We start from the raw sequence: 23,899 nt of genomic DNA, 5'->3' as shown, positions 1-23,899 counted from the left end.
TTTAAATAATTTTTTTTTTTTTTTTTTTTTTTTCTTTTGCGCACAAAACGTTTTCTCGTAGCTTCGTAAAATTACGGTTGTCACAAAAACCCCTGATGTCACATGGATTATTTTACAGATCTCCTTGGTACGTTTCTAGACTTGGGAACATTTCAGTTGTATTGCTGTCAATGCAGGGTCAGACAGCTCTCAGACTCCATCAAAAATATCTTAATTTGTGTTCCAAGATGAACAAAGGTCTTACGGGTTTGAAACAACATGAGGGATGATATTAATGACAGAATTTTCATTTTTGGGTGAACTATCCCTAAGTAAAATGTAATCATTCTAAGAAAGAAGTTTAGTGTTATTATAAAGCTGTTCCTCGTCACTTCCTGTTGAGCATCTAGTTTATGTCCTGTCCTCTAGTGTATCGGCGGATAGTGGAGTCTGATGTGGGCGACTCCTTCTACATCAGAACACACTTTGAGTATGAGAAAGAGTCTCCTTATGGGCTGAGCTTTAATAAGGGAGAGGTGTTCAGAGTGGTGGACACCCTCTACAATGGCAAACTGGGCTCCTGGTTGGCCATCCGCATTGGGAAGAACCACCAGGAAGTGGAAAGAGGCATCATTCCCAACAAGAACAGGTGACCACTCAGTAAACAGCATACAGAGTTTACCGATTAGTAGATCATGCATGACTATCTATATACAAGTTCTTAGATCTTAGAGAGAATCAAAATTCAATATACTTTTAACTGAAGCTGATCTTGTTTCTTCTCATCAGGGCGGAGCAGTTATCAAGCGTACAGTACACACTCCCCAAAACTGCAGGAGGCGACCGAGCTGACTTCTGGAGGTTCAGAGGTCTGCGCAGTTCAAAGAGGAATCTGCGGAAAAGCAGAGAAGATCTTTCAGCTCAGACTGTTCAGACCAAGTTCCCTGCATATGAGAGGGTGGTTCTTAGAGAAGGTATGTATGTATGTATCTTAGATAAGGATACACAATATATCTGTTATCAGCTGATAATAGAGAATTTAATTTATTACAATTTTAAATTTTTTCGGTTACAATATTGGTTGCACATCAACTGATATTGTAAATTTATGCTCATTTCCCCCATTTAAAAACATATTTTAAACAAATTTTAAAATGAATATCCATTTCTGATTTTTTTAAATAAAACATTTTTTTAAAAAATTTAAATTAGTTTTATTTTTAGTTTATTTAAACATTATAGCATTGGATTTTAATATCGGTCATTCATTAATCTGAGAATAGATACAATTCTATGTTCTGTTTAAACTAAAACAGATCTGTCTTTTTCTCATTGTAGCTGGGTTCCTGAGACCTGTTGTGATCTTTGGGCCAATCGCAGACGTGGCACGAGACAAGCTGGCGAGAGAGGTGCCTGACCTGTTTGAGCTTGCAAGTGAGTGTCCATTTGTTAATTAACACACATCTCTTGATAAGACAGTGCTTCAATTTTCTAATCCACCTACCTGTGCAGCATACTTGAGCAGTCACAGTTACCCTGCTCTCCAATTTCCATAGTGCTTTTAAAATTCAGTGTGTAAACTGATTCCATGAGTGGCCACTGGCTTTATTTACATAACATTGTTCCTGTATGACTGTATTTGCTTTTCAGAGACACAGCACCCAGATGGAAGGGAAAGTACGTTGCATACAGTAGTCACATCAGCTCACTTCATCAGTAACCATAGTTACTAGAGGCTGTGCATTATTATGGCATCCCTTATTTTAGTTAAACCAAATCGACACCGCTTGGAATGTTAATGATGAAAAAAAAATCCAAGATGTATTCATGCTATTGACAGCTCCCCCCCCCCAACCCTTCAGACATGCTTGAGAGGAGATGAAGGCACATTGCTCATTGATTTCCCCCATCCCAAGCACCTGCTTCCCGTGTTATTTTGTGATTCCTTGGGCTTTTTTGTGTTTCTTTTTTGCTGAAAAGATTTCCTATAGTTGCTGCTATTTTACAGTCATGATATAGTAAAGGATACAGATGCAGGCTTGCTGTCTTAAAGGGATAGTTCACCCAAAAATAAAAATTGTCATCATTTACTCACCACTGGACCCCATTGGCTTTTATTATATGGAATATCTTCTTTTCTGTTTGGATTGGAACAACATGAGGAAAAACAAATGATAGAATATTCATTCTTGGGTGAACTATCCCAATAATGTATTGATGTCAGGGGCCAACAATGGCTCCTAAAGGTCAAAGCACACTAGCTTTACCCTGTAATGACATTCTGGTTGCACTCTTTAATGTTAAATGTTCTTCAGATATTCCAGTCATCCTCTTAGTCACTGTGGTGTACAGATGCTCCTCCACTTGATATAATGAATACTCATATTTGGATATCTGTAATCAAAATGCATCGCACCACATTGATTTTACACGTATGGAACATGTGAACAGTCTGGCAGGTGCTCATATTGTGTATGCGGGCGCATGTGCACATCCTTGTTGAATTGCCTCCTCACTGTATGCTTTTGAGGGGTGAAGATGCTGAGGTACTGCATGATAGGGAGCACAGAAAGTATATGTGGAGTATATTGTGTTTTCTTTTGTGTAGAGAGTGAACCCAGAGATGCCGGCACTGACCAGCGCAGCTCAGGGATCATACGCCTTCACACTATCAAACAGATAATCGACCGGGTGAGATGTCACTCACACATACAAAGTTGTTTAAGGCACATTATGCAATGCATGAACACACTCTCTCTGAATAGCACTACTGCCTCCTGCTGGTGGAGTATGGTACAACATGTTAAATAGACGTACACTTGAGAGTCCATGAAATCAAGAAGAGGTGTCTTTGTATGTGTTGTGCAGGACAAGCATGCAGTGTTGGACATTACTCCTAACGCAGTGGATCGGCTGAACTATGCTCAGTGGTATCCCATCGTGGTGTTTCTGAATCCTGACAGTAAGCAGGGCGTGAAGAACATGAGGACCAGACTGTGTCCTGAGTCCAAGAAGAGCGCCAGGAAACTCCATGAGCGTGCACTCAAACTGAGAAAGAACAACCACCACCTATTCACAGGTAAACACAGATGTTTTAATCTTGTGTTTTCTTTATTGTAAAAAGAAATGAATTGAAAAGACTAAGAGAGACCGTGAAGATTGGCTCGCATGTAAAAGTAGACCCTTGTCCCCAAAGTATGATGATATTAATATAGTAACTACAGACCCAGACATGCTGAATGAAGTGGTTTATAAAAACACAGCAACATTTACCACATCTTGCAACATCTCTGCATGTACACACACAGTAGTGATGTCCAATTCATGAATGAATCATTCTTTTGAGCCAGATTTTTTAAATGATTCTGTTGAACAAAAGCACTTTGTAAAACACTTTGTAAAATTAGAACATAAACGCACATATGCGCACACACAAAAAGTAGCATCCGAATATATACTACTATATTGACCCGAATTTAAAACGTAAGACAGTACCCAGATTGGAAGACTACAGTAAGAATTAACTTCTACTGTTTATAAGATTTTGGTAGGCTACTATTAGATGGATAGCCTAAATGTCCTAATTCAGATGGGCACTCTGTTTTCATTTTTTTTTATTGGTATCAAAAAGTGTATTTTTTTAAAATGTGATTGTTGGTACATTTTACCAGTTTTTACCATAATTTCAAAACAAAAATTAAAATAGGAAAAATATGCGAGATGAAAATACTTGAAGACAAAATGTGTTTTACTGAGAAAAAACAAGATTTGTTTTTTAAAAAGCCTTTTTCCAAAAGGTACATCTGGAAAAAGGGGGGTCGTCTTATAATCAGGGTCGTCTTATATTTGGGCCAATACGGTAATTGCTAATTTAGGGTGTCCGCAGGGTCTTAAAAAGTATTAAAAGTTGATCATCAATTTAGAGAAAATTAAGGCCCTTAAAAATTATTAAAGTTTTAAATGTCATTTTCCAAGGTATTACATTTTGTATCATCTTTTCATTATGTATATTTGTCGAATAGTGGGGTCCAAAAGGTACATCTGGAAAAAGGGGGGTCGTCTTATAATCAGGGTCGTCTTATATTCGGGCCAATACGGTAATTGCTAATTTAGGGTGTCCGCAGGGTCTTAAAAAGTATTAAAAGTTGATAATCAATTTAGAGAAAATTAAGGCCCTTAAAAATTATTAAAGTTTTAAATGTCATTTTCCAAGGTATTACATTTTGTATCATCTTTTCATTATGTATATTTGTCGAATAGTGGGGTTCTGCGTATTTTATTTATGGAATCCCGCAAGATTTGACGTCATCTGTTACGGCACTCACTGACTGACGGCGCCGCTGCGTGATAGCGCGGGGCTTGTTGATCCCGCTCTCGCTGAATTTCTGACCATTACCGCCCACTCCCATCCGCTCCCGCAGTTTTTGTGTCCGCTCCCACAAACATTCTAATATTGTATATAATTTTTTGTGCAGGCCGCCGCTATCAATATGTGGGGTATTTAAATCCCCTTTGAATGAGTGCTCGCAGTCGTAGTTCACTTTCGATTTCGCGATCGCGCGCGCTCTGTGTAAAGGGAGCACATCCTACGATAAAAGATATTTGTCAATGAGCGCTTTGGGCTGTTTTTTACTGGCTTGAGATGCTCAATTAAAATGATGTAATATTTGTGATCATTATTTTACCTTCCATGATCATTCAGACATGATCAGGTGCAGTACTGACACACTGTCAAGTCTGCATCAAATCAAGCACTCCGTAATCACTGGTAAACTGTCTGATCAGTCAGATGTTAGTCATGAGAAGTGTTCCACAAAACAGCTATGGTTTGAGTTGATGTGACAAATATGTCTTTTGAATATACTGTGTGAACTCATTGCCCCGTTAGCTCGGAGAGCTTTATTTTCCCTCCTCAATAAGTTTTGTCAGTTGTTGTTTATTGTTCTAATTCTTGTTTCTTGGGTTGCATTGGTTAGTCACTCAATTAATTCTCTTGTGCTTCGTTCCCCACTTCTGAATTATGTTGTATTGATAAGGAGTTATCACAAAGTGAGTCTGTTTAGTTGTGCTATCTTACAATCAGTATATAGTAAATGTAAGTTCAAGTGTCGCCGATGTAACTGTTTAAAACTTGGAGTGGCGATGAGGTCTTAAAATGTATGGAAAGAGTCTTAAAAAAGGTCTTAAAAGGTATTACATTTAACTCCATTATTCCTGTATTTACCCTGTAATTAAAATTATTTGTATATCTTGATCAACAGTGATATATACTTAAATGACTTATTATACCTAAACTGGTTATTTTATTACTAAAAACACCTAAAATTTTACAAACACATTTTTTGGTGGGGGGGAATTCTTTTAATTGAAGAGGGAACTCTTTTGAAATGTCTAGTGTCAGTTAAATTAATCCAAATTTCCAAGTGAAACGGTCTGCTAAAATGAATCAAAACACATCATACTACTCCACGTCACACGTGCGCGTGAACACACACACACTGTGACCTCTTTTTTTATTTATTTTATTTATTTAGTCATTTAGCAGACGGTTTTATCCAAAGCGACAATAAAAGCAGTCAAAACTAACAAAAGATTAATGTGAATTGAAAAATGTAGTTCACAGTAATAACTTGGAATAATTATTCATAAAACTGTACATAACATTAAATTTCATGATGGGTCATGGGTTTTGGTCATAACTTTTATGGAAGTACTGAGACGAGCACACTGTATCAGGCTGAGCTCTACAAAGACTGTTGTGTTATAGCATTCCTCATTTGTTAATCGCTTTGAATAATGGCCTCTCATAAATGTAAATGTAACAGGGCAAAAAGATCACTCAGTGAAAGAATCCAACGGTGATCCATCTTTCGATGAATTAATGAGCACATAAACTTGTGATACTGCATGCTGTGTGCAGCGGACATTGAGGTGCGGTGAGGTTGCTAAATGAATGTCCCCCTGACGCTGGATTCTCTTTTGAGTGATTTGACGTCTTCCTTCCTGTCACTATCCTTTAGCCACCATTAACATGAACAGCATGAATGATGGCTGGTATGGAGCATTGAAGGAGATCATTCAGCAGCAACAGAACCAGCTGGTGTGGGTCTCAGAGGGCAAGGTGAGTTTCATCGAAATTTTCCACAGTGATGCAATTCCACAGCAGGTGCTTGAGGTTTCAGGGACAGGGTTCATTCATGGTTGTCTGGATTCTTGGTTCCATGTTTATTTTTTACAGAGCATAGTTTGTTTCCCATGCATCTGTTCTTGTGGTCACAACATCCATGTTGACCACTGCACGGTTCATTTGATCAACATCTGTTCTTCCTTTCAGTGGATAGGTTTTTTTTTTTTTTTGCGATGTTTCACCATGATGGGGTCAAACTAATGAAATATGTACCAAGAACTGTCATATTTGATTCTAAAATCAAAAAAGAATTAAAAAAAGATTTTTAAAAAAAGAAGAAATTGAGACATTTTTTAAGGTTTTTGCTTTGTGTAATAATTTTTATGACAGTGAAGTACCCCCCCCCCCCCCCAATTCTTAATATCATAGTGAAAAAACTTCTCATATTCTTAGTAGTTTAAAGCCTAAAAAAAAGAGAGAGATTATCATTCTCATGTCAGTGTTGTTACTGTTAAGTAAAACTATTGAAAATTGTTTCCATTAATTGAATTAATTCTGAAATAATAATATTGATGAACATTTTTAAAAAATATATAAATTACTAAAATAAAAATGAGAGTACTAAAATGATTGAAACTAAAACTGAAAAGCTAAATAGAAATTTGGAAAATGTAAAATTTAAATGAAAATATAAAAATGTAAATTTAATTTTTTTTTTAAATAAGTATTATAATGGTATATAAATAATACTATATTAACACGGTCTCACATTCTTATTATAGTAATGAAAAAAAGGATGTGATTTAAATTGTACTTATGAATCATTATAGTTTTTGGAGTACTGCCTTTTATTTATGCTTATTTCAATTTCTTAAATTTATGGCAGTATTGTTTTACTAATACTGTTAGAAATTACAATGGTATCATTAAAGAATCGTGAATGAAAATAATGGAAATAGTGACAGTAGAACATTGTTACTTATTGATTATTATGGTAAAAACATTATGTAAAAATTGGATAGTTATTCTGAATATAATATTAAAATACAGAAAAATCTCAAATGTAGGCTTTATTTTCATGTAAAATAGAATTTTGTGAGATTCTACAATGTTACACATTTCATCTACATGTCATTTCTCTCTTTCACCTTCCACTAACTTTTTACCATCTCATCTCTCTACATGTTTCCTCCTCTTCCTCTCTCTCTCTCTCTCTCTCTCTCATTCTCATTCTCATTGAATTCTTTGGATCTTGTGCTCTCAATCTCTGCAGGCGGACGGTGCACCTGATGATGATTTGGACCTTCACGATGACCGTCTGTCCTATGTATCTGCCCCTGGTAGCGAGTACAGTATGTACAGCACAGACAGCCGTCACACCTCAGACTACGAGGACACTGACACAGAGGGCGGAGCCTACACTGACCAGGAACTAGACGAAACCCTGAACGACGAGGTTGGACCGCCCATTGAACCCGCCATCACTCGCTCCTCAGAGCCCGTTCGGGAGGACCCGCCCGTCATCCAGGAACCTCCTGGATACAGAGTGTACCAGCCTGAACCCCTGAACCGCATCGATCCCGCAGGGTTCAAGGCCCCTGCACCTCAGCAGGTAGCGTTTCTGCGAGCCGTTCACCTTCCCTGTTGTCTGGAGGCCATGGTGTGCGTGAGAAAAGTGTTCTAGCGGCGCTATTGAAGGAGGAGTGCTTTAAAAACCCTATCATTGCAGTACTAGAGAAGTGACAATGACTAATGAATAATTGTTGCCACGTATTTATTATATGTATTTGTGTGGAAGTCTGTGTGTGTGTGTATGTGACAAATATGGCTTGGCTGTTATACTTCACATAGATGCTGTGACTCTTTTCTCAATATGATCACAATGGAGATGGAAGTGAGGACATTGTATCAAAGTATGTGAAACGATTTCCCCATCCTTGTGGTCTAGCTGTCCCCTTCCTTCTCATGCAAAATGATGTCATTACCAGAAAGTATTATGTGCATGATGGATTTACAGTGTTAAATATATTACTGTGAATGTACTTGTATATATGGTCCCAGTGGCCACTATGATATCCAGAGTGTCTTAGATCTTGTATTACAAGAGAGCCATAACGTTGTGTTGTACTGTAGAATTAAAGTATAAGACTTAACGTATAAACAGAAAATTATTATATGTAATTTATTGTTGTAAATTATTATATGACATGGTTCCCAGAGTCATATTTCCCAAAAACTGTCGATGGAGCTTAAAATCAATTGAACCTGGAACATTCCCTTAATAGAAATAGTACTGGTGTCAGGTGAGACAGAAGAGAATCATGAAGCTCAGCTGAAGTGCAGTGGTGAGGTTTGACCACTTGTATTAAACATTTTTGAACACCTTCACAGAAAGCAGAGGCTGCTCTCCCCACACAGCCTGAGCCGCTGGCAGAGACAGCGCCCCCTGCTGTTCTTGTAAATGTAGGGGCCCTGAGTGGCAAGGATCTCCCGGTCTCCCTCACTCAGGGGGATTTCAGCCCAGAGGCTGGCTCTCTCTTCCCACCTGCCCCTGAGCTAGCTCAACCCCCGTCTCTCGACCCCAACCAATCCGGACAACCCGGGTCAGAGTCTAAGGTACCTCGCTAGCCACCCTGCTCTGGACTGAAACCGGCCCACTTAACGCCCGAGCCCGGTGCCCTCTCTTATCGCCTGGCTATGTGCTGCAGTGCTTTCCTCTAGCCCTTGCATGTGCGCTGTGTGCCTATCTAAGAGAGCGTCCGTTCTCCTTCTGTGAATGTGTGTGTGTGTGCTCATAAACAACAGTGGGTACAACAGAGGCCTGCTGCATCAGATCATAGTTCACGTACCTTCAGGCAAGCCCAGGTCCCCACTGTTGCTTGCCTACTCTTGCATGGATTTGATTTTGAATTTGGTTTTTTTTGTTGTTTTTTTGCTTTTTGAAGTAGAGCTAGTGTATACTTGTGGTGCAATGAATGTTATAAACTGATTTAGAAATTAATTTGATCTGTATTTAAAACTTTTAATCTTTTCCCCCTCCTGTTATGACTTTGAAAGGTAGCCTTGTTTACAGCATATGACCAGTTCTCATTTTCAAACAGTTTTTTTATTTGTAGTTTTTGTCTTTTGACAAAAGCATTCTTTAAATTTAAATTTTCATATTCATTAGTTTGTCAGTTTTGCTCTGATTAAAATGGCCATTTAATTTTAGTTGACAAAAACATTTCATTGACAAGTAAGTGTGAAATTAAACTATGGAACATTCAAAAATACAACAACAACAAAAACATTGTGGCCACGAGTTAATTTGTTTCCATGACTATGTGGCAACATTTTTTTTATTAAAAGTCATTCTTTTGTTTTAGTTCAATTGTGGCCATGATTGATTAATTCCTCATTATCATTGACAAAATTTAAGAACGTACTTTTTGTAAGTAATTCCATAGATTAATGCTGGTGGTGATTCTGTGTCTAACTGACTGGACTATTATTGTTCCTAAAAGGCTACTTCTCAAAATATATATACTTTTCATTGTTTAAAGCAAATAGTTTGTATACTTCTTTTTCAGTGGGATTTTTTTCTGTCTGATTTTACCCCAGTGTTTTTGCAGCTTGGCGTGTCATGATCATTGAATCTCTCAAACTCTGAAAATATTTGTGTGATGGCTGCCTCTATTTTGACCTGTTCAATAACTGCCCACTCTGAGTCTTTCTCTATTGCAGGTCTCTCTGCTGACTATGTGCTTCATTCTTCAACTTTTAATCCGAATATTAATCACTTCTGGTTTCTGCCATTTCATTCAATTCAATTGATTGTTGTGGTTTAGAGTTTATATATTATTCTTTGTACAAGTCATTTAAGTATCATTCTTTGGCTTTACCAACAGATTCTCAAACTCTGAAAATATTTGTGTGATGGCTGCCTCTATTTTGACCTGTTCAATAACTGCCCACTCTGAGTCTTTCTCTATTGCAGGTCTCTCTGCTGACTATGTGCTTCATTCTTCAACTTTTAATCCGAATATTAATCACTTCTGGTTTCTGCCATTTCATTCAATTCAATTGATTGTTGTGGTTTAGAGTTTATATTATTCTTTGTACAAGTCATTTAAGTATCATTCTTTGGCTTTACCAACAGATGTACAAGAAGGATATCTATCGTAACAACGAGCCAGTGCAGGTGAGCCAGAACCCTATGCAGCCCAACTACAACCCCCAGCAGCCCCTCTACCAGGAAGACAAGCCATACAGAGATTATGACCACCAGCCCTACCACTATGATGGGGGCTACATGGAACCAAAGGCTCGAAACTTTGACCCTCACCTAAATTTTGACAGCAGCGTGCCTCCGTACGATGAGCAATGGGCCCCATATGACCAAACCGCTGGATACGACCCTCATATGCCCTATGAGGACGGTCTGAACCGCATGTACGGTCACCCTCAGATGCGACATGACACAGGCTATGATGCCAGTCGACCTCGCTATGGCAAACCCAGCCCCGGACCGATCCGACACGATGAACTGCCCCCTGTGCACCCACAATATGACCAGGAAGCGCTCCCTCGTACTCAAGCTTCCTCCCGCTCCCCTGAACCCCCCAAACAACAGTACACCGACCCATCCCAGAGGCCTTCCTACACTCAACCACCAAAGAGAGGCTACAACAACTCTGAGGCCTCCGCGACCCCTGCCAAACCTGAGTCCATCTCACCACCAGTGGAGCCTGCACTTCCTCCTCCTCCAGCCGAGGCAGAGGATGACCCAGCCTTGAAGCACCAGTCCGTGCTCACGAGGGTTAAAATGTTTGAGAACAAGCGATCCGTGTCTGTGGACAGAGCAAGAGAGTCCGCAGACTCTGGTATTCGGGTGAGTCGACATAGACTGTATTTCTACTAACCAAATATACACTCTACAGACTGAATAATTAATTTGTTTATCTTTTATGCTTCATTTAGCTTGTGGACATGGTGCCAAAACCTGGCACTGCCGCCGTGCCCAAAGCCAGTTCTTTAAGTAACCTGGACCAAGAGAAGGCCTTTAGGTAATGAACTAGCACATAAAGTGTAAATCAAATCTGCAGCCATTAGCATAGTGTTATTTGTATCTATATTGAGAAAGCGTTTTTTTTTTTTAAACCACAATATATACTACCGTTCAAAATTTGAGGTAAGATTTTTTATTTATTTTTATTTATTATAAGTGACTGTAAATACATTTGTAATGTTACAAAAGATTCCTATTTCAAATAAATGTTATTTTAAACTTTTTATTCATCAAAGAAATTATAACACAGTTTCCACAAAAACGTTAAGCAGCTCAATATTGATACTGTTTTCAACATTGATAATAATAAGAAATCATTTCTTTAGCACCAAATCAGCATATTAGAATAATTTCTTAAGGATCATGCGACACTTGAGTAATGGCTGCTGAAAATTTCATTTTTTCCATTACAGGAAAAAACATTTAAAAATATTATTTTACATTGTAATGTTGAAAATTATTAGTGTTTTTACTGAATTTTTGATCAAATAAATTCAGCCTTGGTTGAGCATAAGAGACTTCTTTGCAAAAACGTAAAAAAATCTTACTGACCCTAAAAGTTTGAATGGTACTGAATTGGCATTATAGCCATAGAAATGAAGTTAGTCATAAATCTCTATCTAGTGGTGAAATAGTCAAATACAGAGTCTGCTTCTGAACGTGCATGATGAGGCTAAATTTAGCCAATATTATTTTACATTGTAATATTGAAAATTATTAGTGTTTTTACTGAATTTTTGATCAAATAAATTCAGCCTTGGTTGAGCATAAGAGACTTCTTTGCAAAAACGTAAAAAAATCTTACTGACCCTAAAAGTTTGAATGGTACTGAAGTGGCATTAGCCATAGAAATGAAGTTAGTCATAAATCTCTATCTAGTGGTGAAATAGTCAAATACAGAGTCTGCTTCTGAACGTGCATGATGAGGCTAAATTTAGCCACTCTTTATGCGCTATGCTTTCTTGTGGTACACAAACTGACATACTGAAGATGAAATTACCTCATAAATGTTTTATATGAGGTTCTGATTATATTAGTGCACGTTTATCATTACCTCAACAGTATTATATATGTCAAGCATTTAAAGTGCTTCTTTCCTCTGTCAGATCTCCAGAGCCACAGCAGCCCCAGCCTAAAGCAGCAGATATCATTCGCTCAAATAACAATGACCCTGATGAGGATGAGGAGTACTACAGGAAACAGCTGTCTTTCTTCGACCGCCGAAGCTTTGACAGCAAACCCTCTGCACAGCCGACACCTGCCATCAAACCAGCCCAACCCCAGACCCAGCCAGGGTACTACCCCAGGTACGTGTTCAAATACTTTTAATCGTACTTAAAGGGTTCACCCAAAAATGAAAATTAGCCTGTAAATTACTCACTCTCAAGTCATCCTAGGTGTATATGACTTTCTTCTTTCAGACGAATCCAATCGGAGTTATATTAAAAATAGTCTTTGATCTTTCAAGCTGTTTCATGGCACTCAGCGGGTGTTGCATGCATCAGTCCAAAAGAAGTTAAATAAAAAGTGCCCATCCATAAAAGAAAAGTAGGGATGCACCGGTTGACTGGCCATAAATCGGAACCAGCCGGTTTTTGCTTATAATGCGCGATCGTTTTTTTTGTATTTTTTTCGTCCGATTTTCCCAGAAGTGTGCACAGAGGCGCCAGCAGAAAAAAATACCACGTAGAGCAAGCTCATTGTTGGCGATGCACGATGAGATATTGGAAGAAAAATCTGAAGTGATTAAGGATACGGGCAGCCGTACAGCACTGATAATATTCACTTTAATCTAGCTTGCACTCACTGTTGTACACGGAAGCAGTTCCGGGCGGATGACGTATGGAGGTCGGCGTTGCGCATGCGCCGCTCAGAAGTGACGCACGCAGAAGTGCAGGGGAGTGATCAAAACAAAACAACGGTCAGTTATTAGAAGTACAAAACAAGAATTTGTAAAGAAGAATGTCGGAGGATTTCGATATAAGCCAAGAGGAGACTGGTTTTCCTTTGCTAAAGTAAGGAAACTTTGCTTCCTTTGCTCCTGTTAACAAACGTTGGTTTTCACGAGACTCACTGGCACATGTGCAGCACTGACTTCATGTCATCCGCCCGGAACTGCTTCCGTGTACAACTGTTTTCTTACAAAAATGCATCGAATCGCTACAGGAGGCCTTTGTTCACCCCCCGGAGCCGTATGAGACATTTCTTTTTATGGATGGGCGCTTTTTATTTCACTTCTTTCGGACTGATGCATGCATGACACCTGCTGAGTGGCATTAAACAGCTTGAAACATTGAAGACAATTTTTAATAAAACTCCGACTGAATTCATCTGAAAGAAGAAAGTCATATACACCTAGGATAACTTGAGGGTGAGTAATTTATGGGCTAATTTTCATTTTTGGGTGAACTAACCCTTTAATACACCTCTGCTTTTTGTTTTTATTTGAGCAGTTTTTTCTTTTTACGATATGTTTTTGATATATCTATTTGATGCAATATATGGCTTTAAGTTTGAATCATTGTTCTTTGTTTGACTGTTTGTCTGCTACAGGGCAGAGTCAGTGGAGAAGATCAACCCTGTTGCTCCAGCTAATCCAGCTGTCCCACCCCCGACCCTGCCCAAACCCGCAGGCAAGTGATTAATGGAAGATTGTATATGAGCAGCTGAGTCCTTAACCATCTTCAAGAAACGACTAAAAACATCTGTTCCACCTTTATTTGACCCTCTAACTCTTAACACTTTCTATTCTATTTTAATTCTACTTTATATTTATCTTTTTTTATTCTTTATTTAAAAACAAAAAAACAAACACTAGCTTTCCATTTTTTCTATTCTATCTACTTGTTTTTCTTTGTTTGTATGTGTGTATAATATAATATATATACATACATATACACACCTTGCTACGTGTACTGCTAACCAAGACTTGTCATTTGCACTTATTTATTGTTGCTCTTTTGTTAGTTTTGACTGCTTTTATTGTCCTCATTTGTTAGTCGCTTTGGATAAAAGCGTCTGCTAAATGACTAAATGTAAATGTAATGTAAATATGCTCGCCTACAACAAAGCATTATACATAATATACATACTCCTAAACAAAACAAAAAAATTATGATTTTATATAATTTAGAGTATTATATTTTACACTACTGTTGAAAAGTTTGGGGTCAGTAGAAAAAAAAAAAAAATGTATTCAGAAAGGGTGCATAAAATTAATCAAATGTGACAGTAAACAGTACTATTTATAATGTTACAAATTATTTCTGTTTCAAATAAATGCTGTTTTTAATGTTCTATTCATCCACAAACATATGAAGAACTGTTCTCAACATTGATAATGATAAGAAATGTCTCTTGAGCACCAAATCAACATATTAGAAGCATTCCTGAAGGAGACTGGAGTAATGGATTAAATTACAGAGAATAACAATGAGAGATAATAGAAAGGAGTTATTTTTAAATGAAATATTGACTAAATTTGAAGGTCACTCTCATCAAAAGACGAAAACATTGACTAAAACAATACTCTTTAAAAAATGAACTCTAAGGAGCTTATTTTATATCTGTAAAGAGACTTCCATATTTATACATACAGTATGTTTATTCACATACTCTCTCACACACAGTGACCCCACCTCTCGTCTCTCATGGATCTCCCAAAGTGAAGCCTCCCAATCATAAAGACACAGTCCAGAGCACTTGCCTGCCTCAGAAAAGCTTCCCAGAGAAATCTCCTGTTAACGGCACCGGTGAACCTCCAAAGATCAACAGCACTGCCACGTCCAGCTACAACCGTTTTGTGCCCAAGCCATACATAACCTCTGCAAGACCGTTCGAGCACAAGTTTGACAGCCCCAAGTTCAACCACAATCTCCTGCCTAATGACTCTCAAAATAAGACAGATAATGTGAAGGCTCCCATCAGTACCACAACCAAACCACAGAGCTCACCCCAGCCGACAGACCACGACAGCGGCCTGGACACCTTCACCCGCACCATGGACCAGAAACCCAAATACCAGCAGAACAACATCAACGCTGTACCCAAGGCAATACCTGTCAGGTATATTCAAATCCAGCACCTTAATTGTCAAGCTTACATGTTTCCGTTTTTTTGGTAAGTAGACATTTTATCCATGTTGTAGTTTTTTTTTAGTTTTAAAAAAACAAATTGAATAAGAAGTACATTTAGGACAGTAGCCAACAAAACAAAGCATTATCACAATCAGTAGAACTAGATATTTGTCTACTAATACTACTTTTCTGCTATAGCTAGATTTTTTGGTTTGTTTTTTAACAATAAAGAAAATCTGAAATTAAAGATCAGACTAAAAATAAGGTTAACCTTTTTTTTCTTTCTCTTTCCAGCCCAAGTGCTTTGGAGGATGATGATGATGATGATGATGATGACAGCCACACGGTGGTGGCGACGGCACGGGGCATCTTCAACAGTAACGGTGGGGTCCTGAGCTCCATTGAGACGGGAGTGAGCATCATTATCCCTCAGGGAGCCATTCCTGAGAGTGTGGAGCAAGAGATCTACTTCAAAGTGTGTCGGGATAACAGCATCCTGCCACCTCTAGACAAAGAGAAAGGTCAGTCACGTATCTTTTATAAGTTGAGAGCCAGAAGATTCTGACTTTTGTCTTTCTCCTCTGGTCTGTGAAAAAGCCTGGTAATACGGAGTTTGATATGGATTCTTTTTTTTTTTGTAAAGTTTGTTTGTTTTTTTAAAGTTAGTTTTTTTTCAATTAACCCATACTCCAAATGCAAGTGAGATTATCAGTACTAAATTTATAGCTTGCCGGGATGTTTTTGTGTTTGTTATATATAGTTATGTATTTGTCTGTGGAGTAAATGCTAAAGGAAAGCGTTTTTATTTCCAGGTGAAACTCTGCTGAGTCCTCTGGTGATGTGTGGTCCTCACGGTCTGAAGTTCCTGAAGCCAGTGGAGCTCCGCCTACCTCACTGTGCGTCTATGACCCCTGATGGTTGGTCTTTTGCTCTAAAATCCTCCGACTCCTCGTCGGGTACGCTGTCCTCTCTCTGTCCTTTTTGGGGTCGTTTGGGATGGCTTTGTGACATCTTGTTTGGTTGTGGGCCTTTTTTCATTATGCATTTTCTTATTCACAACTCCATATCCTACACTCATATATCATATATACCATGTATGCTAGTCTTTTGTTTACTTATTTGTTTTTTTACTCATATAGCATATCTCACTGACTCACTCACTCCAGTCTGCTCATTTATTTATGTGGTTTATTTAAGTTATATTATATACATACCTGTATTGTAATGGACAACATATCCATTACATTGTAACGAATGGGTATTTTGCAGGGCCGTATATTTAAACAAAGTGTCAATTTTAGCTTGACAATCAAATAAATTTGTCTTTGTGACAATTCACTCTAAAGCACAATTAAACTATTCTACTACCATTTAACCATTTATCAGTGTGGTCGGTAAGATGTTTTTCTGAAAGAAATTCTTCTATTGAGTTGAGCAAAAGTGACCGTAAAGACATTTATATTACAAAAGAGTTCTATTTCATATAAATGCTGTTCTTTTGAACTTTCTATTTGTCAACTATCTATTTCTGAAGGATCATGTGACACTGAAGACTGGAGTAATGGCTGCCGAAAATACAGCTTTTCCATCACAGGAATAAATTATATTTTTAAATGTATAAAAATAGAAGAGATTTATTTTAAATTGATCCAAAACTTTTGAATGTACTGTATATTTTATAAGGGAATAAATGGCCAATCCCAATAGTTACACATTTTACACAAAACATTTTACACAGTTACACGAAACTAAATATTAAAAAATTTAAATAATTAATTGTTCCACTCATGAGTGACAACATATCCATTACATTGTAACGAATGGGTATTTTGCAGGGCCCAACAAATTCCGCATTGTGCTCGGTTTGAGTAGTTATAAAGCCATTTTCACTGAGCAGATTTGTTTATAGGCCTTTGTGTTCTCTCAATCAGGATACTAAATCACTCAATTTCTCCCTCGAGATTAGTTGAATAATCACAGATCTGCAGATGAACATTACTAAAAAAAATAGGCTTTCCATCTTCACTTGGGACTCATGATTTCATGAATTGGCCAATGGGAATTCACATCTATTAATCATAATTCACTCACATTTTTTGTGCTTTAAACTGATTCTCACACAGCCAACCAAATGTCTGAATATGCAGAGATGCTGGAATTGCTTTTGTCCCGCTAATGGAGAACAGCAAATATTTTTCCCTGGGTCTTCATTTCTCTCTCTCTCTCTCTCTCGTTTCACTTATTCGTCTCTATATAACTCTTTTTGGTAAACCTGGCACTGCCCTGGAGTAGCCTCCTAATGAACCTCTCGTTCTGATTGTGTAGTGGAGAGATCAGAGACCCCTGCCTCATCCAAAACCATTACAGCCCTTTGCCTCTAATCTGCATATTTTAAAACCAGGCAAATTTCCCTGCACTCTCATAGAAAGAGAGCGTTTACCTAACTGATTTAACAAAGATGTTGTTCTGATGGAGCTCACAGTGGAGTACACAAGGGCTCTGAAATCCTCAGGCCCTTATAGATTTAGAAGTATATGGTTAACTGTAGTGTAACCATTATTTTAATTCTTACGAATAAAGTGTGTAATTTCTGTACCACAAAACCACCAAACAGAACTCAAATCTGTTTGTGTTTGATAATGGACCTTTTTTTCCACTTCTGTTTAGTGCTGCTAGTGGTGCTAAAATCACACACTTCACCTTGATGAATGGAAAAACAACTTTATTCTTATGCATCACAGCACCTTAGGCTATGAGCTTATTGGTTCTTGCTCTGGCTCTGTTGATTATCTCTGTCAGAACAAATAACGCATGCTGAGAGCCTGTCTTATCTCTAAGCGTCCCGCTATGCTCCTCTCTTTTCCTCATGCAAAACAAGGGCTAAAATAATAGCACAATATTATACTGTTACAGCTGTGGAAGTATGCTATAAAATAATGAAAGTGAGGAATTTTTTTTTTCTTTGGTTTTTGTTAATGAAGGTCATGTTTCTCCAAATGTGTGTGTTGTTTTATGTTTGATTTTTGGTATCGTTTTGTTGGCTTTAGAGCAGTGGATCTGACTAGAAAACAAGCATGTATGCGGCTTTTTCACCATTTAATTCATAAATTTTGCTGTCATTGATCCTTGTACTGAAACATGTAATACACTACTGTTCAAACGTTTGGGGTCACTAAGATGTTTAAATGTTTTTGAAAGAAGTTTCTTATGCTCAGCAAGGCTGCATTTATTTGATCAAAAGTAAAATACAGTAAAAACGATATTATTGTAAAATAACTGTTTTCTATTTTAATATAGTTTAAAATGTCCTCAATATCACATGATCATTCAGAAATCATTTTAATATGCTGATTTGGTGTTTAATAAACATTTATTATTATGGTTTATGGTTACACTTTACAATAAGGTTCCATTAGATAATGCAAGTTAATAAATTAACTAACATGAACAAACAATGAACAATACATTACAGTATTTATTAATCTTTGTTAATGAAAATACAGTTGTTCATTGTTAGTTCATGTTAATTCACAGTACATTAACTAATGTTAACAAGCCCAACTTTTGATTTTAATAATGCATTTGTAAATGTTGAAATTAACATTTAACTAAGATTAATTCATGCTATAGAAGTATTGTTCATGCTTTGTTCTTGTTAACTAAAGTAGTTAGCTAATTTTAACTAATGAACCTTATTGTAAAGTGTTGCCATTATTATCATCAATGATGAAATCAGTTGTACTGTGTAATATTTTTTGTGGATTCAAAGAATGCTATTTTTGAACTTTCTATTCAAGTGTATACAGTGTATATATATATATATATATATATATATAAAGTTGCCGCTGGAGTCCTCTTCCACTCCTCCATGACGACATGGAGGAGCTGGTGGATGTTAGAGACCTTGAGATGCTCAATAGGGTTTAGGTCAGGAGACATGCTTGGCCAATCCATCACCTTTACCCTCAGCTTCTTTAGCAAGGCAGTGGTCGTCTTTTTTTAATTATATATAACTTTTTTTTTTAACAGCTCTTCAGTCACTTTTGATCAATTTCATGCATTCTTGCTGAATAAACGTATTCCTTTCTTTCTTGGGGAAAAAAAAAAACTAATTCTAAACGTTTTTACGTGGCGGGTCATCTCCATTCTCTCCATTCGACCATCATATTCATCTGCATTTTCTCTGTTGTTTATCCAGGTGATCCTAAGAGTTGGCAGAACAACTCTCTCCCTGGGGATCCCAACTACCTGGTTGGAGCCAACTGTGTGTCTGTGCTTATTGACCATTTCTGAGGAGAGCAACAGCAGGTCCCGTTACTGAATGTGGAACCAGATTAACGGAGAGAGGACCTTTCCCCTTATGAACACACACACACACACACGCACATACACAAGATGAAGGCGCTACGCAACACTAAATGAAGGGTCTCCTGGCTGTACTCTGGCTTTGTTTACGGTAACCTCTGAGACTGTAGGGAGGGTTACATTCTATGAAGTGCTGTTTTAATCTCCTCATCGTCCTCTTGGTTTTTACTTCTTTCTCCTCTTCTTTTTTTAAGTGCTTTTAAAGGCTTTCGACGATAACAAAAACAGACATTAACCATTGATGGACTGCATGCTCTGTGCCACTGACCAACTAATACTCACTCTATAAGCCAACTGTATTATTTTGCGACACATTAAGTTGTTGTCGTCTATTTTTTAAAGGATTTATTAGGTTCTTCCATTCAGTCTAGGCCTTGTAACGTATAGACTATATTAATCTGCAAATGTATTTTCACTTCATATAGTATGCACACTATAATGTTATGATTCTAATGTATAGTGCAACTTTTCTAGAATATCGAATTCCAGTTCTAGGCTTTTCGGTCGAGCAGCTGATGTGTACATCTGACACATTTCCTGACTTTTATCACGTCAAGGTGCAGGATCAGTGCTAGTCACGAGCGCAAGGAAAGTGTCGGAGAGAATCTCGGCGTCTTAAGAATAATACAGTATGACGTTTTCTAGCCAAGGACGTGTCAACCTAAGGCTCACCTTTTTTTAAATAGCTCCTTTGTAGACACCATTAGCCTCCTCACAGACCTATGAACTTGAGCACTGGAACATTCCTTCTGTGTCGAGATCTATGCACGTGCTTTGACTCAGGTGTGAAGACCGCTGCTCTCTCTTTTCCCCTCTTTCTGTCCCAGATTCTTCCTCACTCCCTCTCTCTCTCTCTCTCTCTCTCTCGCTCTCTCTCTCTCACTCCATTTAAAGCAGTGATGCCTTATCTGAAATGACACTTTTTTCAATAGCAAAAACCTTTTTGGTTTCAATTATGAAGAAACTAAAGTTGTTTTTCTGCCATTTTTGTCAACCCGCTGTACAAATAAACCTAGGTGTTGCACACAAGAACAGCGTAAAGGCTAAGAACAGGTTTTCTCTTTTTATCTGCTATGCACATGACCTTTGAAGAGAAACACAAATAAAAAAGATGGAAGGAGATTGTTTGGCTGTACATAAAGCAAGCATATTGCCTTCATTATTGGTTTGTAAATTACTTTTTTTGTATGTCTTTATTTCATTTAAAGCAGTGATGCCTTATCTGAAATGACACTTTTTTCAATAGCAAAAACCTTTTTGGTTTCAATTATGAAGAAACTAAAGTTGTCTTTCTGCCATTTTTGTCAACCCGCTGTACAAATAAACCTAGGTGTTGCACACAAGAACAGCGTAAAGGCTAAGAACAGGTTTTCTCTTTTTATCTGCTATGCACATGACCTTTGAAGAGAAACACAAATAAAAAAGATGGAAGGAGATTGTTTGGCTGTACATAAAGCAAGCATATTGCCTTCATTATTGGTTTGTAAATTACTTTTTTTGTATGTCTTTATTTTGCATAAAACTTAAGGGGGGAAACGTTTATAAAAGAGGATGAATGAAATGAAAACGGTTGTCTTTGTATTCTGGATCTTCCCTTGAGCCTCGGAACGTGTACTTAGTAATAATATCATCTTTTCTACAGATACACACTAAAATATAAGCGTTTTTAATGATAACCATCTTTTTATTCTTTATTTACAAAGGAAAGTGCTTGATGTAAACTATTCTCAAAACCTGTTTCTTCTAAACGGTGTGCTCGAAATGTCTCACGCATTTATTTGTGATACTGAATGCTATATTGTGTGTCCTGAAATGTATTTTTGTACTAATAGACGATTTATTATGGCACACCGGAAGACTTTTTTTTTTTTCTTTAGACAATATAACACAGCTTTGACTGGTCATTAGCTATTCACATGTGGCAGAGTTTGTTCCCTTTTCAACACTATTTCCAGTATGCCACTATTAAAAAATAAAATCATTTTTAAAATACACTGTTGTAATTTTATTGTGGATTTTCGTAGTTGTAGTTGTAGCTATAGTAGCAAGGGGACTTCGAAAATGTGTCTCATTGCGACCGCACACTGCAGTATAATGTGTAGTGCCACTTGGTGACCTGCAGATGGCGCAAATGCTTCACTGTGCAGATTCATTTACAATGTTTATTGCGTTTGGCGATTATAAAACAGATTTAATACTGTAGCTTTAATCGATTGGTTAAACCAGGCCCAGCCAAGTGGTCCCATCTACTCCTTGAATGCCCAATGAAACGGCATGCTTTGTTTAAAGAAATAATAAGTTAGTGAGACACGCATTTTATTACAGTCAGAATTGATTAACACTATAGAAAGGTTTTTTTTTTGTTTAAAAAGTTATTTTACTATGAGGCAATTGTTGGGAAAAGGGAATGATAAATGTATATTTCCTCAAACATTTTTTTTTTCATGTATCATACTTTGAAATCTACAGTTTTCCTCTGTGACTGCTGTCATGTTTACTTATGTAATGATTTGTGTGAGACAGAGCTATTTTAACAATATATTAACTATAGACCTTGCACATGTTACATGACACAAATATGGTAATGGTTGTATCTGTGTATATTATGGCATGTTTAACATGCTTTCTTTTAAGGAGCTTTGACATCGACATCTTTCAAAAACGCAAACTGGAATTGAACAGGTCTGGTCATTTCTCCAACCATGTAAACAAATGATCAATTTAAATCAGTACAGTCTGCATTTTAATGTATTAGGCAGTTTGTGTAAAATACATAATTTTTTAAGAAAACTCAAAAGTATGTTTTGGTCATAAATGTTGCTGATGATATTATATAGATTAAATTCAATAGATTTTATTCGGTCAACTTTTCTCCTCCTCAAATGTGATTGGCCGATCAGTGTTTCAAGCGCACTAACAGTGTCGGGCGTCTCATGCCTGGTCCAAATAACCACACTTGTGGTCTTTGCACTTGACCACGACCATATGACGTATTTCCTGTATTTGGTTCAAGTGAGCATGAAGACCACAAGTGTGTGTACAACTTTTCATTACCTGATGGGACACACTTGTAGTGTTGTAAAAACACAAGTGTTTACAGAGTTTTATTATTATTTTCAATACTTTGCATTTTAAAATCAACTTCTAAATGTCTGTTCAGTAGGCTAGTAGAGGCGATGACGAAATAGACTTATAAGTGCATTACTACCACCTATCTCTCAAATGGACCATTGCCACTCCTAATTGAGATTGTAGATAGAGTGTCAATGGTCCATTTGAGAGATAGGTGGTAGTAATGCACTTATAAGTCTGCGATCCGCCGTAAAGCAAGACGACGACACCTCAAGCGCCTGCGGTCGAGAATGTGCTCAGGACAGTTCGGACATTGCGTGAATCAGAGGTAAAAAACAATATAAATACTGTTCAGTTTCTTGCACAGACCGATCGTTTCATGTCTTTACACATCAATGTATCGTCACGAGCCGCAGGGTTTAATTTGGTTTTGTTTGTGTATGTTTTAGCCATTATTCCCATTCACCTCCATTATAAGACTGACAGACTGCAACGGTTTGTGTTAAAAATCTTCGTTTGTGTTCTACTGAAGAAACAAAGTCACCTACATCTTGGATGCCCTGGGGGTAAGCAGATAAACATCAAATGTTCATTTTTAGGTGAACTATCCGTTTAAGGGCACTGCACTTTGGTATTTTTAAGACCTGGGACAGTCACTTACTTCCTGTCGCGCGCAGCGCTCTGAAGTGGCCAAGACCGCAAGTGTGGGTATTTGGACAAGGGGTCCGTGTTTGTTTAGCTTCGCTTCTCCTTGTTTATTGAGATTTAGGCAGGAGTAAGTCGGTGAATAAAATTTATTTTTTATTTTTTTGTCGATACATCGTGTTTTATCTAAAAATCGCTGCAGAGTGAATTTGTCTGCAGCAAGGAGTGCGTTTTTAAAAGTGGAATCGTATGCATTTTCTTTCGCCCCATGATCGCTCTGAACGGGTTTCTCTGTAGGTTAGAAGAGTGAAAACCCGGAAAGGTAATTTCAGCGGATTCAATACAGAACGCCTTGATTTATGGAGAGAACATCTCAGTCGCTCCGCTCCAATCACATACTCCGTTCCAGACCTGCTTTCAGTCTGCGCCTTGCTTGGTGATACATGAGGGTTGAAGCTTTGACTTCTGTTTTTATAGAGAACAGTAGGCTATCCCAACTAAACTAGCACATTTTCTGAAACGAATGTTGTCGGCTACTATAACTTGTATAACACCATCATCACAATCACAATGGTGCAGCAGTACTAA

General features: G+C 37.6%; 1 protein-coding gene and 1 long non-coding RNA gene across 10 annotated transcripts in view; one reads left to right on the top strand and one right to left on the bottom strand.

The window, feature by feature from the left end:
- The window catches only part of tjp1a (tight junction protein 1a), a 137,151-nt gene extending 116,422 nt beyond the window's left edge, over window positions 1-20,729 (top strand). For 3 of the 9 annotated variants that reach the window (XM_016285368.1, XM_016285370.1, XM_016285375.1), the window contains 17 exons: window positions 409-628; window positions 769-953; window positions 1,318-1,413; window positions 1,630-1,656; window positions 2,588-2,670; window positions 2,848-3,058; window positions 6,000-6,100; window positions 7,380-7,718; window positions 8,498-8,722; window positions 10,245-10,976; window positions 11,066-11,151; window positions 12,260-12,460; window positions 13,707-13,786; window positions 14,783-15,218; window positions 15,524-15,750; window positions 16,042-16,185; window positions 19,428-20,729. In XM_016285368.1, coding sequence (XP_016140854.1) covers window positions 409-628; window positions 769-953; window positions 1,318-1,413; window positions 1,630-1,656; window positions 2,588-2,670; window positions 2,848-3,058; window positions 6,000-6,100; window positions 7,380-7,718; window positions 8,498-8,722; window positions 10,245-10,976; window positions 11,066-11,151; window positions 12,260-12,460; window positions 13,707-13,786; window positions 14,783-15,218; window positions 15,524-15,750; window positions 16,042-16,185; window positions 19,428-19,522 — 3,488 coding nt within the window. In that variant the 3' untranslated portion in view covers window positions 19,523-20,729. The remainder of the gene's footprint in view (window positions 1-408; window positions 629-768; window positions 954-1,317; window positions 1,414-1,629; window positions 1,657-2,587; window positions 2,671-2,847; window positions 3,059-5,999; window positions 6,101-7,379; window positions 7,719-8,497; window positions 8,723-10,244; window positions 10,977-11,065; window positions 11,152-12,259; window positions 12,461-13,706; window positions 13,787-14,782; window positions 15,219-15,523; window positions 15,751-16,041; window positions 16,186-19,427) is intronic. The other 6 variants (XM_016285369.1, XM_016285373.1, XM_016285371.1 and 3 more) reach the window with 5 other exon arrangements.
- LOC107595075 (uncharacterized) lies at window positions 19,779-21,901 on the bottom strand. The gene is made up of 2 exons (XR_001610226.1): window positions 21,087-21,901; window positions 19,779-20,771 (listed from the first exon to the last, which is right to left on the bottom strand). It is a non-coding gene; the product is annotated as an uncharacterized lncRNA (long non-coding RNA).
- Window positions 21,902-23,899: the final 1,998 nt, after the last annotated feature.

This window comes from Sinocyclocheilus grahami, unplaced genomic scaffold (genome assembly GCF_001515645.1).
Source record: "Sinocyclocheilus grahami isolate Dianchi unplaced genomic scaffold, SAMN03320097.WGS_v1.1 scaffold196.1, whole genome shotgun sequence".
In the NCBI taxonomy this organism is placed as follows: Eukaryota; Metazoa; Chordata; class Actinopteri; order Cypriniformes; family Cyprinidae; genus Sinocyclocheilus; species Sinocyclocheilus grahami.
The sequence above is the reverse complement of the archived record's forward strand: the minus strand, read 5'-3'. Positions and strand labels throughout refer to the sequence as shown.